The 18,214-nt window shown below is 42.4% G+C and overlaps 1 protein-coding gene across 5 annotated transcripts in view; it reads left to right on the top strand.

The window, feature by feature from the left end:
* CACNA2D3 (calcium voltage-gated channel auxiliary subunit alpha2delta 3) overlaps window positions 1–18,214 on the top strand; it is a 784,865-nt gene that overhangs the window by 141,773 nt on the left and 624,878 nt on the right. For all 5 annotated transcript variants that reach the window (XM_060307837.1, XM_060307836.1, XM_060307834.1 and 2 more), the window contains exon 3: window positions 15,096–15,212. In XM_060307837.1, the coding sequence (XP_060163820.1) occupies window positions 15,096–15,212 (117 nt within the window). The remainder of the gene's footprint in view (window positions 1–15,095; window positions 15,213–18,214) is intronic.

Genomic DNA, 18,214 nt, shown 5'->3' with positions numbered 1-18,214 from the left:
AGCACAGGCTCTAGATGCACAGGCTCAGTAGTTGTGGCTCACGGGCCTAGTTGCTCCGTGGCATGTGGGATCTTCCCAGACCAGGGCTCGAACCCGTGTCCCCTGCATTGGCAGGCAGATTCTCAACCACTGTGCCACCAAGGAAGCCCTTTTGTTTTCTTTTATTTGCTTATATCCACCTTCTGGTTGTTCTTCCTACAGTGAGAACATTTTGCTTTTAGAATAAGAAAAAAAGTCTCATTTTACCTTCAACTATTTTAGGAGAGTTATTGGGGGAAGTCAGAGCATGGGATCTGGAGCCAGCCTGCCTGCACTTGAATTTCACCCTTACTGTTCTATTTTTCTCCATCTTAGATTTTACTTTTCCTATTTGAAAAGCATTATTGCAAAATACATTTAGAAAACTGGAAAAATTCATCCAAAATTCTGCCACCCTAACCCAGCCATGGTTAGAATTTTGTCGTGGTGCCTCCCAGTGTCTTTTGCTTTGTGTTTTTACATGGCTTTAATTATAGATGTAATGTATGTCACTTAGCAGTTATCTCATGAGCAGAGTTCTATGATGGTACGCAGTTGCACATGCATCAAGTGAAATATTTTTTTGACACAGTCGTCTGGTAGCTGTGGACAAAGGTCAGGCTTGTTCAATGGGTTGTTTAATTCATGTCTCAAGTGTAGGCCTTCTGAGCCAGTCACATTCCTCTTTTCAGATTATGAGGCATTTATTATATTTTTATACCAATGATTACTAAATTTCTTTGACTTGACACTTTATGTATTTTTAATCACACAAATAATACATGAATGTATGCTCTTTGTGAAGAATTCTAATAACCCAGTGGTTACATAAGGAAAAAAATATAGTTCTCTTCAGCTCTTCTTGAAGACTCTGGCCTGAGATAAATATTGTTTACAGTTTGGTGTTTACCCTTCCCTGATTCATTTGAGAAATCATCATTTATTTACAGAGTACCCAGGGAAACTCGTAACCTATACTTATAAAGACAGCAAAGCCATCTGCTAGAATTAACTGTTACAGGAAATGTCCATAATTTGGTGTGTATGTTTAATATACATAAACCTTAAATTGGATTGTAAATATATGCTAATGATCAGACAGTGCATGTGACATATACTAGTGGTCAAAAACGGGCATTGTATATCCTGATGCTGCATGTGAATCAGGGGCAGATGCCCTGTCACTGTTCACACATAGGGTGACCTTTTCTGGGACCTCTTGCTGTTCTTGGGGAGTGCATAGGGGTGCTTAACCTGTGTCCCCACCATGGAGGGAATTCAGGGGGCTATGAACTTGGGTGGGAAAAAAGCAACACCTTTTATTTTCACCAACCTCTAACTGAAATTTATTACTTTAGCTTACAAATGTAGGTAACAAGCCACAACAGTTCCTATGACTTTGTCACCAACAGAAGTCACAAATCTTCTCATGTCATATCGTAGCTGATGCAGATATCTCTTTGCTGTTGATGCTTATCCTTGACATCCATGGCTGTGGCAGTATAGTCTTACCATTAGTTCTTGTTATTTAATGCGCTGATGAAGAAACATCTACATTACTGCATCACAAATTGATGGTTTAAACATTTTGAAAACTGAATTTCAATATAATTGGTTTCCTTCCTATGTGTTTCCTCTTTTGCATTTGAAAATATTCTTAGAAGGGGCCCATGGGCTTCACGAGATGCCAGAGCAGCCACTCCCCCAACTCCCCCACCCACAAATTCCCATGTTAAAGGCATACCATAGTATAGTAATAATAAGGTGGATGTATTGATTAATTTCCTTCTTTTTTCCTAAATACATTCTAGGAGAAAAAATATTGGTAGCATAATGATTGTGTGTGTGTGTGTGTGTGTGTGTGTGTGAGAGAAAGAGAGAGAGTGAGAGAGAGAGCGAGAGAGCAGAACATTAGTTAACATATCCTAGGACTCCAGAATTCTTCAAAGTGCTGTAGAAGAGTCCCCATTTCAAGAGTAATGTGTGGGCTTCTCTCAACATGCCTATAGATTCCTCGACTTCAGGGTCTTTTTTCCATGCCTAGCAACCCCCAGTGCATGAGGAATCAAAGTGCTTTTGGTCATACATGGGGGTTTCTAGGGGAGGGCAGCCTCAGGTCCTGAGCCCCTGCATGGCCAGGGAACCCCAAATGGTGAAAAGGACCCGGGCTCTTTCTCCACTGTCTGGGACCTTGGTGATCCAGGTGGGCATCTGTCCCTTATTGGCCTGGGCTGGCTGCTGCCCACTAGATGCCTTAGACTCAGTGGTGCTCATAGCAGTTCCTGCTTCAAGGATTAGCGGTAGATGCCGGAAGCCATCCACACGCTGTCCAGCACATCACTGCCCTGTGGGAGATGTGAGCCCATGTTATTCTGTCTCAGGCTCCTCATGTGAAGATGAATGAGGAGGAAGATGTTTAGAGACATTTTGTATCTGGGCCCCAGAGTGTTCAAAGAAATGGACTCAGTGGGAGATTTCACAGAAAAACATAGATTTCTGGCTTCTCTTAACAAATGGAAGATTGGGTAACCACAGTGTGCCCCTCGCCCTACAGAGATCAGCAGAAGCTAAAAAGTGGCCACCATTTAGGATGAGACAGAAGCTCTGCTGTTTGCTGCAGGGCCCAGACTGGCCCGAGTCTGTTGCCTGATATGACCCATCTGGCCTCTGGAGGTGTTTGAATTATGGCTTCTGAGATGGATTATTCCTAAGTTCCTTTTGGATTCTAACACTGACTTTAAAGATATTGGGGAAAAGTCCTGTGTGCTGGGCTTTGTGAAGGATGTCAGAAAATCATTTGATTCTGAAGTTGGTGACATTTAAATTTTTAGAGGGCTCAGATTTATGTTTTTGCATCTCGGCATAGGGGAGGCCCTGTATAATGTCTGCACTTTTCTTGATGGCGGGTGAAATGGGAGGGGGTCACCTGCTGCAAATTCCTCAAGCACCTGTGGACAGGTGGAAGGAAGGCAGTATTTCTGTGAAGGATGCTGATGCTCTGGATCATTTTTCTTAGTCTCTGATATCAGCAACAGGGAATTCTATACCAGAATCTTTTTACAGAGGAAGCTTTAGACACGAGAAGGGAGACCTAGTCTTTATCTCTTCCTTTCAACAGGAGGGAGGGTGGGTTGGTAACTATTAAGCACCATCTCACCATGGTTCTCTACACTCACCAAAGAAAAGCTAGGGTTTAGCTGTGCCGTAAATAGGCATCTCTGTATTCAGTTTGTAGTTGATGGAGTTAGTCTGGAGTTGATGGAGTTAAAGATTCATTCAGATGCAGGGTCATAACACTCATTTCCAGCTTTTGGCTCTGTAAGTACAGAAACCACTTGAGCAGCTGCAAATAGTATTAACTGTAAGCTTGTTACGGTCTTCCAGACTTATTCATTGATTGCCTTCGATTTCCAGGACATCTCAGATATAGAATTAAAAAGACTTTAGTTAAGCCAATTAACTTTGTGGCGCCTGGGCAACAAATATCCTATGCTAAAGAAGGCCATTGATGTTATTGAAAAAGCAGTTTTATTTGAGCTGGGATTAAAGAAATTGGACAAAATGTCTAAGAATTGTTTATAATGTGTTCCTTTCTGTGTTGCAAGATCTTGGCCTTTACCATTGGCACCTGACCATAATTACACATACAAGTGGTTGGGTAGATTGTGACTTGTTTGCACCAGCTCTAAAGTGTCCATCATGCAGATGGTTACCAGCCAAGTTTTAATCTGAGGTTTCATCTAGCAACAGTTTATATCAAGTGTTTAAAGTGTGGTGGTTACAAGCATGGACTCTGGGGCCATGCTGCCTGGATTCAAATCCAGACAGCTAACACACCCCTGATGATTTAAGTTCCCATTTCCACAGTGTTGACTTAGAGCCTGGAAATGGCTCCCCAGCCACCTGTTCTATTTCCAGGGCCCTCTTACTTTGGGTTGGGCTGGGTGGCTGGTTACTACCAGTGGAATGTGAACAGAGCTGATGCATGTCACTTCCAGGCTAAGGAGTTCAAGAAGCAAGTGTATCTTCTCCATCCCTTCCCCCTGCATCTCCTGGCTGAATGCAAAAGACTCTAGTGCCTGGTGGAAGGATCCTGGGTCCCTGAATCACTATGTGAAAGACTGGCAACAAAGAACCCCCTCATGGGAGGGTTACATGAACAAGAAGTAAACCTCTATTGTGTTAAGCCATTGAGGTTTTGGGATATTTTTTATTATAGTAGCTAGTGTCTCTTGAATTAATACAACCACTTACTAGTGGTCCAGCCTTAGCTAAGTAAGTTATCTTATTTCTCTGTGCCTCAGTTCGCTAACCTGTAAAATGGGGGGAAACAATATCTACGTGACCCAAAGTAAGTAATAAATGCTGGTTGCTATTATTAATAATAAATGATTATTGTTGTTGTTATTGTTCCCGCTGATCCTTGGGGAGTAGGAAGAATGAATTATTTTAAATTGGAACATCAGAAAAATGTGTTTGAAAAAAGTAAGCCGCAAGAAATAATCTATACAAATAGTCCAGGCTTTGTAAAGTAATGGCTTATTATTTGCAGTTTGGCTGTAGTTAAATTTGTTGGCATACGTAAAACACACTCATAAATGCATACAATGAGATTTGTCTTCTCTAACACACATGGTCCTGTAATAATTATTTTGGCTTTTCGTGTTGTGAGGATGTATGTACAGCATAAATATTCATATTTCAGAACCTCAGATCCCCATGCAGTAATCCAGAAAATATCCAGGAACTGGAGTTTTTTTTTAATAAGTATTGAGACCATTTGATTTTGTTCAGTAGACAGATGAATTTCCCAATTTTGAAGCAGTATGTTACACTGCCATGCTAGGGCAAAGATGGTTGTGTCAACAGCAGGTTTAGTAGCTTGCCTCTGACTTAATTTCCCTTGTATAAAACAGGAATCTAATGCAGCATTTACACTCAGTTTTATCACCACAGAGTTAAAATTTATCAGTGCATTTGACCAGTTGACTATGTGAAACAGTAAAAGCTTATGAGACTTATTTGGACTTAAAAAACAAAAAGAGTATAGACTGTAAAACAGGGAGAGGAGAGATATCCATCTTTTAATTCAGGACCTGACAATCTGAAAGTAGTAGAAATCTGTCAGAGACCACCACTGCTCTGAAGAGCAGTCTCTCTGGAACTCTTGATTTAGTAGGGCATTCCACATAGCTCGCTGGGAACAAAGGCTCCAGGGGCACTGGGGCTGGGGACCCCAATACTTCTTGTGATAATGCTTTCTTGAGGTGAGTATCAAAAAGCACCTTAAGAAGTAATTTAGACCACACCACTCCTTCCCCTGACAACTCTCCCCACCCCACCCCCACCACCCCACTCAAGGTGGAAGTTCTTAAAAAACATGCTGAGGAAAACTACTGTCTTCAATGGTGGTTCATTCCCATGCTTCTCACCCCACAGAACAAGAACTGCCTGTAGGTGATATTCCAGATTCCTCAAGTGGTCCACATTTGCTGCAGCCCTGCAGAAGTCAGAGTCCAGCTGCTCCCTGCCTCCTCTCTGCTTATTCTTTGGTTGTAATTTGGTGCCCTGTCCTCCTCTCTCTTCTGTCATTCCTAAACAGGGTCTCTAATTCTTAATCAAATTATCTCTTGTTCTGATGGCTTTGACAGAGAAAAACTGCATTCTTCAAGGATGTTCCTTAGACTTAACTAGATCTGGAAGAGCACTGCATTAATAATGGGTGGGGTTTTGTTTTGACCCTGGAGGCACTTGATTGGAATATCTCTGTGAAACAGAATGATTTGTACAAAATGGCATTTTCCATTTTCGAATAGAAAAATATTCTTCTGTGACCTAGAGTTCCATGAATTCAGCTAGGTTTGTTGTTGTTACGGTTATAATTAAGAAGAAGTGTTTCTAACATCAGCTTAAAGCTTAAAGGATTTAGAAATATATTTACTTGGAAACATAATTGCTTTGGAGTGTTGTATTTTGAAGTGACACTTCCACATGCGATAATTGATTGGAGAGGAATACTAAGTACATTTATGTCATAATAAAAAAATGACACTGCCTATAAGGAGAGAATCCAGAAATTGTAGATGATTAGTTTTTATTGCAACATCTTTAGTAACATATCTGAAAACTGTCATCCACCCTTATACACATACAGACGTCTAGCATCCAGTTTCTGCCAGAAGGGAGCCATCCCCACAGAGTTACTGTTGAAGACCCCCTCAGTGCCTTGGGAATATATTTGAAAAATGCCATTGCCCACAGCAACATTCAGAGGTAGTTCATCTGTTAGGTTATGGCCTTGGCTGAGAGCTTTTTCTTGTTGAGGCAAGAGAATTTCCTTTTTCAGAACTTATAGAACAAACGTTGGCATGTGTTACCACTTCTGCCATCATCGTCAACATTTTTTGAGTGCTTTACTCTGTGTCCAGCGTGCTGCCAGGGACTTTACACACTCGACCTCATTTGATCATCCTGGGAACAGTAGGAGGTCTGGTATAACCCACTCTACTATTGAAGGAAAGGAGGCCGATGGAGATTGAGCAACTTGTCACATTGCTAGGACTTGAATTTAGTACATCTGAATGGAGAGTCCTTGGTCTTAGCACCACACCAAATGGCCTAGCAAGTGGGATGCACATTGTTGATTTTCCTCAGACTTGAATCCTGGCCAGTGATTCTAAGCCAAGCAGGATGCTGCCACCAGGCTGCAAATTAATAGCATGCCAGCAAAATCCATGCAGATGCTTTCCCACCCATCTGATCATTGTCAGTCCCCTTTGCTACAAATAAGACAGAGGAGACAGAACAGGAACTGCATCACTTTCTCCCCACTGGAGGGACATATGATGAGCTTACATGCAATCTAAAGAGACTACCCTTCCCACTCTCCCCCGTCCCCCACCTCCCCCACCTCACCCTGTTCCCACTGTTCATCAAGCCTTGACCATAGATGTCCTGCCTCTGTTGACCAACCACCTTGTGATGGCTCATGACTGTCTGCTCATGACTGTTACACTGATAGGGTACTTTGTAAATTTCATCTCCCAGGAGGCAGGGAATTATATATGCTATACAGTCATCTCCTTTTCTACAACCCATGGCTAATTCATTGTTTTACATTCCTCCCTGGGACCCTCTTCCTACCTGCTGACCATCCTGTCATTCTTGTTCCTGGCCAATTTTTCATTGTTTACAAATCAGTTTGGGTTGCCCAAATATCCTGCTACTCACCCCTCCCTACTCAGGGAGAAATATATGTCTGTGCTTTATAGACTGTTCTGCACTTAGTAGAAGGCACACAACACTCTCCCACATCTGGCAGAAGTGACATACCTGCACTGCAGACAGGTGTGACCCTGGGAGGAGACACACACAGAACGGCTGTGTGGGATATCAGGGCTCAGGTTTCAATTGAAATAACCCGTGTGGCTCTGCTCCAACTTATTTATTATTTATTTTTAATAAAAAGAACCAAAAAATTAGCCTCCTTATATCCCAAGGGAACATGTATATTTGTCATTGTTCCCCCCACCTACCTACACATGGTAGGCAGTTTGTAAATACTTGTTAAATGAATGAAAATAGCAGTGATTTCAGTTTAGGTTCCTTTTTTGTTTTGGTGTGATCCTTACTTCAGTAGTTGGTTTAATGATTTTACCTCTGGTACTGTGGCTATTTCAGAACTTGAAGGAATGAGAATAAGACCAAAAATTGAATCTTAAGGTAGGAACATGAGGCATCTTCCACTTTTATGTAACAAGCCACCTTTAAGGGTTCTGGGCTTAGCCTGTATGGGTTGCTTTCCTAGTAATAGGGTTTACTGGGAAACGGGGTCAGGGGCTTTTAAGGGAAGTGTTGGAGGCTTAGGGGTGGGATGGGGAAGCAGGCCAGTTTCTCTCAAGTCGTGGGCTTTGAGGCAAGCTCTCCAGATTCTCACTTGGGGACAAGCAGGTCTTTGCTTTATCATCTCCTCCCCTGGACCTTCTGTCAATCCTCATCGAGTGATTTAATTATACTGACTCTAGAGATGTAGTTTCAGTTTGTGATGAGAAAATTTGGCCAAGAGACCATGTTCAGATGTTCCAGCTCTTTGGCTAATGGTACTCCTGCATCCATCCTCTGCAAGAGGGTATTTTTTGCTGGTGCCGAGCACACTCAGAGCACCTCTTCTGTGTTGGGCTTCTGTACTAATTAATTGTGATTGATCAGAAGCCTCCTGACTGGAGCCCCCTCTCTGGGGACTGTTCCAGGTGACTGACTTCTAGATATGCAGTTAGCCCGTAGGAAAAAAATGACCCAAAGGTATGAACAACATTAAGTGTTCTGACAGTGAGGTAGTGCTTTTCTCTTCCTGGTGTTTGTGTGAAATGATCTGGCAAAATAGATGCTACAGAAATAATGCATTTCTCTGTCTCCCTTCTCAAATGATAAATGTTCTTGGCTTATCACAGGATTTCTTGCCAAATGCTGATTCTGCTAACAGAAGGAATGGAAGCTTCTGATGTTCCCCTGTGACAGAGGGAATAAAAAGTTTCTAAGGCTGCCTTCCTTCTGTGTCATGAATGCTGAGAGGTGCGCTTGTGAAGGGCTGTGTTCTGCCTCGACCCTGGTCTTGGCTAAAGCCACAGGCTGTGTTACTCAGGTGTCACTAGCTACTGCCCCAGTCCAGGGGGAGGCCCAGAGGATGTACGGGGGTGGCAGAGTGAAGAACAGCAGCATCATCAACCACCTTGTTGGAATTTGTCTGCTCCATTAAAAGCTTCGGTTCAGGAAGGCATTGGTATGAAAATACAGAATGGACTAGAATCCTCTGTAGCAGAAATTCCAAGAGGGAAAAACAGGGGAGCACGAAGATTTAGAGTGGCCCGTTTTGTGCGGGCACTATGCTGGGAGCTTTCAGAGACGTCCTCCCAGTAACCCTCCAGAGCAGCCCTGGAAGATGGGCATCATTATCTCTGGTATTCTGATCGAGGACACTGAGACCCAGGAGGTTAAGCAATTTCCTTAAAGTGGCATGGCCAACCAGCCCAAACAGCTGCCGTGTCTGACCATCAGACCTGTTGATGTCTCCCAGGGAGCCCACCTCTCATTCTCTGACTCTTCTAACTTTTTTCCAGTGCTGTCTCCCAAGTCCTGGCTACCCCAGCCTCCCAATTCCTTGTCTCCATCCAGTTGTATGTCCCTCCTTCCCACTCTGCACACTGAGATTTTTCAAAACCACAAATCTGGTCACTGGGTCCTTCCTCCTCTTAAATCCTTCAGTGACTCTGGTTGTTGTCTGTCTCCACACCCTCAGCCTCCTACCCAAGTCAGGATAAAGTCCAAACTCTTCATCCTAGCACACTATCCTTGATGGCCTGGCCCTGGTCACTTTTATGGCCTCGTCTCTCACCAGAGTCCCTCGTCCTGGCCATCCATGCACCAGTGAAGTGGAACAGGAGTAGTTCCCTGAGCTCCAGGCAGCCTCTTGCCCTGAACTCCATACCTACTGCTCCCTCTGCTCATCCCCTGTTGCATCTCCCCTCTTCCCAGCCTAATCATCCTGTAGGGTTCCAGCAAGATTGAGTGACTGCCTTGACCACCCCATCAGGGTACTTACCACGGTGTTGTATCTTCTTTGCCAGTTTACTCATCAGATCATTAGACCATGAGCTTTCTTCCACTTTGCATTACTTATCATGTTGTGCTTGGTGCCTCATCCCCTGCCTGGCATACCATAGACACGAAATAGACATTTGTGGAACAAATAAATGGAGTGTTGGAGACAGAGGTCAGATCCAGACCCGTCTGAATCTTTAGTCAGGTGGCATAGTGTCTCTTCCATGTTGGTCTTCCCCACTACCTTCATTTTGTGTGTTGGCAGAAACCCGCTGATACTTTCTGAATTCCTTATCCCAGTTGAAGGATGCCTGTTTTATTTTTTATTTTATTTTATTTTTTTTTTTACTGTTTTTACACAAAACAAAGTAATTGCCAGAGCAGTCCTTGAGGCTGTAGAAAATAAAGCTTCACTGTTGTCATAGCTGTGTGCGGAGGCAAACCCCAGAGGAGGAGGAATTTGTGGTATTTTGCCTCCAGGTCGTTCTTGGTACCTTGGAGAACAGATGATTTGTAGCCCAAACACAGCCACGGTATTAATATATAATTAAGTCCCCTGGGCCGCTTTCAAGGGTCAAGAGCTGTGTCTGCTCCTCTGGGGTCAGGCTCCAAGCTTGCACCCTCAGAGGCCCAGTGGAGGGATAGCGTCCCCACCTGTGACATCCATTGTGCCCTGCCGCATGGCTTTTGCTCACTTGGAGCAGCCTCGTAAGCAGCTGCCCTTGTTAACTGACGATGTTAACCGCCCTTGTTAACTGACAATGTCTCTTGTTTTAGGTATTTGACTCGCTCTTGGTGAGTCCAAGCCACTGTTGGCTACAAGATCAATGAAATAGGCCTTGTGATGGCAGTGAAATGGGCCCTCTGAAACAAGTTCACAAATATTTAGACTATCAGTCCTTCACTCCCTACCCCCTAAGTGCAAAAGACCAAGCAATTCAAAGTCAGACCTCGCTAGGTTTAAAACTCACTCTCTAACCATTTGACTTTAAACAACTGACTAAACCTCTCTGTGCCTCAGTTCTCTATCTGCAACATGGGGATGACACGTGCCCCCCGGGGTAGCTGTGAGGATTCAACAAATTAATATGTGAAAAGCTTCTGGCGCCGTGCTGGGCCTTTGACACACGGAGGACTAATTTTGCTGACTTCCTTAGGCTCTGCTAATGAAGACATCCTGCTTAACTACACAGATTCTAATTGGGCCACATTTCCCCAACAGAACTTTGTTATTAAGTGCCCATATTCTATTCTACATATAACTACACCTCTTATATTTTCTAATTTCCAAAAAAAAGTATGTTCATTATAAAAATTAGAAAATACAGGTAAGCAGAAAGAAGAAAAATCATTTGCAGTAGCACAGCCAGCTGTGAGCATTTGGCATCCGTCCTCACAGTGTGTTTGTGTGTATGTTTGTGTGTGTGTGTGTGTGTGTGTGTACGTGTAGGCAGATTAGTAATTTAAAACAAATTACTAATCACCCATTACTGTCTGTAACCTATTGCAACATTCTGTATGCTAGTTTCCTACATTCTTTTGCACAGTTTGGGATGGCTGTGTAGAACTTGTTGTACCGTCGTAGCTTACTCTATCCAGTTGCTAGAGGTCATATTGCTTGGTTTCCTACAGTAGGTACGTTTTTGATGCTTTTGGTGTATATCACCATTCTAAGCCGCTAAGGGTTTGCAATTGATTAATGACTATAACTTGGTTACTCTCTCTGTTCTTCAAAATCCTTTGATTCTAGCAAAGAGTAATGTTTCCTGGTAAGAGTAAGACATTACGTCGTTCTGACCCAATTCCAACAGCCATTAACACATCTTGAAAAGCAGAGTGTTTTTTTCTTATGGGATAACTTCCCCAGGGTGGTGAGAAAGTAGTATGAGGCTTGGCTCATTGGCAAAGAGGACCCATTGTCACATGTCCTAAAGGGAGAGGGCTGAGGCTGGAACAGGAATAGAACCAGTGAACTGCTGAGTTTGTCCCAGATCTAGAATCCTTGGCTTGGCACAGAGCTTCGTGTTGAGCTTACTTAGCTAGGTCACCAGGCACAAGGAGGCCTGGGAGACGCACAGCCCTCCATAAAATCGGCGGCTCCTTTTCACAGAGCAGACTCGGAAGAAAAGAGGATGCGGGAAGGTCTCATTGAGAAGTCAGTGGATAGTCAGAGTTGAATAAATTGATTCCCTTCTAGAAGTCTACTGGGAGAAAAAAACATGTAAATAATAGATATGACCAGAATAATGAGGACCAATATAAAGATCAAAAGATTTAGGTAAAGGCTAATTGTGACATACATTTTCTTTTTCTTTATCTTAAGCCTCTAGATCACCTTTAGTTTCAGAATTACTTAAGACAGAGATTTATTTCACTGACTGTAAATATTAGACTAACATTAGCTTTGTTTTGTTTTACTTACTTCTTGAACTTTGTATTTTTGGTAGTGAATCAACCTTGCGTATAAGCTGGCCTTGGTTCTTGGCTTTTGGAGCACATCTGGCAGGCAGCAGAGAACCCCCAGAATTTTTGGCTCCAAAGAGATCATTGGCTTGCATTTGAACTTAGGGAAAGTTTCCAGTGACTGTTATTGAAGTTTTATTCATACACCAGAGGACACTGTTAGCCTGAGCCAGGCTTGGGCTGGCTGGAGTCCCACATCCTGTGCCAAGCCCATCAACCTCCCAAGGAGTGGGGAGGTCGCGCTTACGGGACCATCAGACAGTGCAGCTGCATCCTTACTTGCATCTTCCTTGTACTGTAGCATTGCAGTTGTTCTGCAACAAGCTTCATCCAGAGAAGTTCTATGAGTGTCTGCTGTGGGCTGGCGGGTGACCATGAGGACCTCAGCTCCTGGACCATGCAAGCTGTGATGCCAGGAGATATGAGCACAGAATGCTCTGGGAGCTTGGAGGGAGGGTGCAGCCTCCTCACCTTGAGGAACCAGGACAACCTTGTCAAAGAGGAGGGGAAGGCTAGAAGAAGAAAAAGACTCTCAACATAAACACATAAGATTTTTATGGACATTTTCAGGGAGCAGGGAGAAGAAGCATGTCACTTAAAACTCATGGTGCAGGGCTTCCCTGGTGCCACAGTGGTTGAGAGTCCACCTGCCAGTGCAGGGGAAGCGGGTTCGTGCCCCGGTCCGGGAAGATCCCACATGCCGCGGAGCGGCTGGGCCCGTGAGCCACGGCCGCTGAGCCTGCGCGTCCGGAGCCTGTGCTCCGCAGCGGGAGAGGCCACAACAGTGAGAGGCCCGCATACCGCAAAAACAAAAAACAAAAAAACAAAAAAACCGCCTCATGGTCAATTATAGGACCATGCAGAGCCTCTCTGAGCATCTTTTAAACCATGTAACAGATGTCTGTTTTGGTCCAGACTCAGGTGCTCCAGGATAGCACTTTTAAAAATTTCTTCAGGATCACTTTAATTCTGAGAAACTTCAAGCCCTGCACCTGACATCCAGGTTTGAGGCCCCAGTGCCCAGTCCAAGGGTCTCTTCCTGCTTTTCTGACCTCCTGTCCTGCTCTGCCAGTGCCCAATGGGCACTGGGAGCTCTCTGTGGCCAGATGCCTCCGGGCTCTAGGGATTTCATTTTAGTCTTAGGGGTTGAAAGAATCCTCTCTCTACATTTGTTTCCTTAGAGTCACTCCCTCTGTCCTTAAACTCTAATCTTGTCCTTTTAGGACACCCAGTGTTATTGCCTCAAAGGACTTGGAAATCTAAGCTAAGAAGGGAATCGTTTTATGTCACACACACATGCGTGTGCGCGCACACACAGACTCACACATTCCCTTCCTTGGGGCAAGGAAAGACTGAGCCTCCTCCCAGTTTATATATTTGAAGGAGAAGTAGAGGAAATGGGGAGAAAATATAAATTTATATGTTAAAAATTTAAAAAGTTGTTATATTAAAAACAACTGCCATTAAAAAGTTGTTATATCTTCCATTCCAGAAATTGCTCTCAAGGCCTCTAGAGCCCAGATAACATGTGGAGCCTTATGCTTTTCCCAAGTAGGAGCTTGGGGTAAGGTGTTAGTAACCGATTCAGGTTTTCCCTCCAAATGAGGGTAAATATAAGGCCCCCAATATTTTTAGTTCTCCAGACTTTTTCATAGCTACATAAATGTAAAGGATTCCTCTTAACATTAAAAGTATTTTGAGCTCCATTTGGAACTTTTTTAAATTAATAAGCAATATTTCTTTCCAGTAGGAACAAAATTAAATGTTTAGTTATATCAAGCGTTTTGGCTTTAGGATTCCTTCATACACTTACACAATATTGAGGACTCCCAAGATCTTATGTGAGTTGTATGTATAAATATTTGCCACATTTGAAATTAAAACCAAGAATTCATTAATTTAAAAATTAACAAATTCAAAACATAAAAACTCATTGCATGTTAACATTGTACATAACATATTTTATTAAAAATAACTATATTTTAAAAAACAAATTAGAGGAGTGGCTTTTTTTTCTTTTTTGCAAATCTTTTCAAGGGTTGATTTAAGAGAAGACAGGTAGATTCTCATACCTTTTTTTGTGGTCAATCTGTTGTGACTTGTTAAAATCAAGTAAGAAGACATGCCTTCATATATATAAGCTGTTGGAAAAAAGGAGGACTTCATGGACCCTTGAAAGGGTCTCAGGGACCCTGCAGAGGTTCTTGGGCCACTTTGAGAACTGCCGATTTAGACAGATAAATTACCAGGGTATGTGATAGGTTTTAAATGAAAAGTTGTCTTTGAGAATTGGAGTGTACTGTGGGTCAGATTAATCACTTATGGAGACTAACAAATTATGAAATCTTATATAATGGTTATTTTTATATAAGAAATGTTGCTGTTTTAATGTTGTTTGTACTTAGTGTACATGCTTCTTTTTGTGAGTTCCTTGAGGATATATAGGAAGTCCTCAGTAATTGAAATGAATTGAATTGAATTACTAAAATTGACAGCAAGGACTTTAACATTATAAAATGTCTATAAGATGCTGTGCTTTTTTTTTTTTTTTTTTTTTTTTTGCGGTACGCGGGCCTCTCACTGTTGTGGCCTCTCCTGATGCAGACCACAGGCTCCGGATGCGCAGGCTCAGCGGCCGTGGCTCACGGGCCCAGCCGCTCCGCGGCATGTGGGATCTTCCCAGACTGGGTGCACGAACCCATGTCCCCTGCATCGGCAGGCGGACTCTCAACCACTGCGCCACCACGGAAGCCCAGATGCTGTGCTTTAATTGCTTTAGGGTTTATTTTTTTCCTGGGTGCTAGCTAAGCTTCAAGAGAACCAGAGCCAGTTTTCACATTTCTCTCTAGTTGGTTTAATAATTTTGAAATACAGTCCAATCTCCCCAAATCCAGCAGAGACAGCCATATTATAACTTTATTTTTACTTATTCCTTTTAGGTAAATGTGCTCTGACATTGTAGGCATGATGTTTTATGGTATCGTGTGCCATGTTAATGTTGTCCTCCCTCCTTCCAGAAATACAAAGAGTATGAGAAAGACGTTACCATAGAAGAAATTGATGGTCTCCAACTGGTGAAAAAGCTGGCAAAGAACATGGAAGAGATGTTTCACAAGAAGTCTGAAGCAGTGCGGGTAAGTGCCTCTGGTTTCTGCTCTGTACTGCCCGAAGACACAAAGGCAGCTGCAGGCAACTGGCATTGATGAACCCAACTCTCAGAGATCAAAGTTGACTCAGCCATGATGTACACACTTTCTTAAGTCTGGTTAACTAGGATAATCAGTTACTAGGGGCACAATTACCCTTTCTTCACGTAGGATTTAGGTGCCAGTTTTCGTCTTATGATTGTATACCTTCAGTGGAGGTGTCCCTAATTGCACATCCACAGAGGATGGCCTCTGGCTGTGTAATGCATTCATTAATTGCCAAAGTACATTCAAGGGTACGTTGTGGTTGAACTAAGCAATTGTAAAAAAATTTAAGCAATGTTTGCCAAAATATGGAATTGAAAATTTCTATGGGGTAAATGAGTCTAGATGAAGTTGGAAGTTCTTTTTACCTCTATTGGAATATTACTGTAATTATAATGTTTATCTGGACTGGCAAGAGCTCCCTGAAAATTTAAAAAAAAATTTTTTTTTGGAGTATAGTTGATTTATAATGTTGTTTTAGTTTCAGGTGTACAGCAGAGTGAATAAGTTATACATATACATATATCCACAACTCTTGTTTAGATTCTTTACCCATATAGGCCATTACTCGTGAAATTTTATAGTAGCAGGAAGAACGGAACTGCAGTGCACATGTGCATCGTTTTGGATTTCCAAGATGGCCTCCAACTTTATTCCTTGTTGCTGACAAAACAGGGCATCTGAATTCTTGATTTAGGACATGTGAATGTTGCAATATCCTGTGTTAATACCATATTGGCACAGGATTATGGGAAAGAATTGCAATCTGAAGAGTTCTTTATTTCTAAAGTATAGTTTACTTACCTTTCAGTTTTATTATTTCCAGAATGACTTTATTATAAAAGTCCATTTCCTATTTTAGTTTTTCTCATCCTTAATTGGCCAAACCAAATTTCCACAAGATATTTCTGCTTTAGACCTTATAATCCCACACATTTTCTTGTTTCTAAAACATTTTTCTACTGTTTTGATTTAGGGAAGGAGGGGCTGTAGTTTAGGTAATAGCATGAGCTTGAACCTGGGTTTAGTATCTGCCTTTGTCACTTACTAAACTTCAACCTTCTGTAAAACAGCCTTCATGAGCCTCGATTTCCTCATCTTTAAAGTGGGGAAAACTCTCACAGGGAGTGTGAAGATCAAACACAGTTGTGGTTTTGAGCCATTTAGCACAGAACCTGGCACGTGAGCAGTGCTCAGTGAATAGTAACTTCTGCTGTTACTGTGATTATTAATTTAAATAATATGAAACTTCTTGGTGGAAACTCTGAAGTGCCTTAAAAGAAAAAAAGTGCTCTTATCTGCCACAGAAATACTGCACTGACAGCCATTCCTGGGAGCTGCATCGTGGCCTCTGGTGTGTCTCTATATCACTCCCTTGAAGCAAGTGGTATTCTTCACAGACAGGGCAGCATGGTAGGCATTTGAATCTAACAGTCAGAGAACCCTGAGATAAAAATTTAAGAAAAACCCCACACAATTACTATTTTCTGTTTATAAAATGAACACCACCTTTGTTGGAAGTTTTACAATATACTGAAAAGTATCCAACAGAGAAAAAAAATCAAAAGTTCCACCACCCAGCAGGAAACCAACGCTTGTTTTCTTCCTTCTAGTCTTTTTTCTTTACACTTCTGTGCATGTCCTTGTATGTGTTTTTCTTTTATCAAATTAGCAGTAGTATTGCCTGTTTGCTTTTGTTGTATCCAGCTGTTTTCACTTCTTTATCCCATTATAGTGTGAGCATTTTCTTGTGTCACTGTGTTTGGAGATTTTCTTAAATGGCTACATAACATTCCAGTCTATGGGTGCGTGTGTCATAATTGATTTGACATTCCTCTGTATCTGGATATTTAAGTTGTTTGTAAGCTTTGATATAAATAATGCTGAAGTAAATCTTCTTGTATGTTAACAGCAGATCAGTAGACAGCACCCACTACGTGTTGGGTGCTTCTCTAAGGACTTCATATACATGAAGTATATATAGGCCTTATCCTGATAACGGCCCTGTGATGGAAGTTACTATTATTATCCTCATTTTACAAAAGAGGAGACTCAGAGCAGAAGTTAAGTCACTTCCGTGAGGTTACCTGGGGAGTGGGGAATGGACCTCAGGCACAGGGACCCCAGAGTCCACTTCCTTCATCACTTCCATGTCCTCAGCATCGCATCCTTCAGTGTATGCTGATTTCCTTAAGATGAATTCCCAAACACAGAGACAGTTCTGAGGCTCTGAACCCATCTTTAAGTCTCTTTATGCATATGAAAATATTTCTGTCCAAATAAGGTCATGCCAATCCGCAGTCCTTCAGCAGGAGTGGTGTGTGAATGCACATTTTCCTGAATCCTCAAAAAATGAATACAAATGTTTTGTTTTGTTTTAAATACTAGTAACAACATTGTCAATTGAGAGAAGGAAATGCCATTATTATCCCAAATTGGATTTCTTCGTGAATCACAGAATTTTGTAGTAGAAAGGGACATGAATATACTTAGGTTCTGTCTCTGAAATTGACAAAAAAGGAGGCCTGCTGTCTGGAATTCATGGGGGCTTGTGAATCATGCTACCGTCATGCAGAGTTCTAATCAGCAGCAGACCCTGGACCTGGGCACTCAGAGGCAGGGGCCCACGTGGTGGGTGAGACATGGGCTCTGGAATAGAGAGAACTGTTCCGAATCTCAGTTCTGCCCCAAGGTGTGAGGCTGGTGAGAAAAGCTGAATAAGCCCATTGGACCTCTTCTCCTCACTCAGCTCCCTGGAGACGTTAGGACGTTAGGATGACTTACTAATCCTTAGCTATGTTTATTGAATTCACTAGGCACCAGGTCCTGTGCCAAGTACTTTGCACATGCCACCTCATTTCATTCTTGCATCAGCCCTGGGAATGAGACATGTTACTATCTTTGGTTTAGAGATGAGCAAACAGGCTTGGCCCTGGTTACTTGGG

Source organism: Globicephala melas, chromosome 11, assembly GCF_963455315.2.
Source record: "Globicephala melas chromosome 11, mGloMel1.2, whole genome shotgun sequence".
NCBI lineage: Eukaryota > Metazoa > Chordata > Mammalia > Artiodactyla > Delphinidae > Globicephala > Globicephala melas.
The sequence above is the reverse complement of the archived record's forward strand: the minus strand, read 5'-3'. Positions and strand labels throughout refer to the sequence as shown.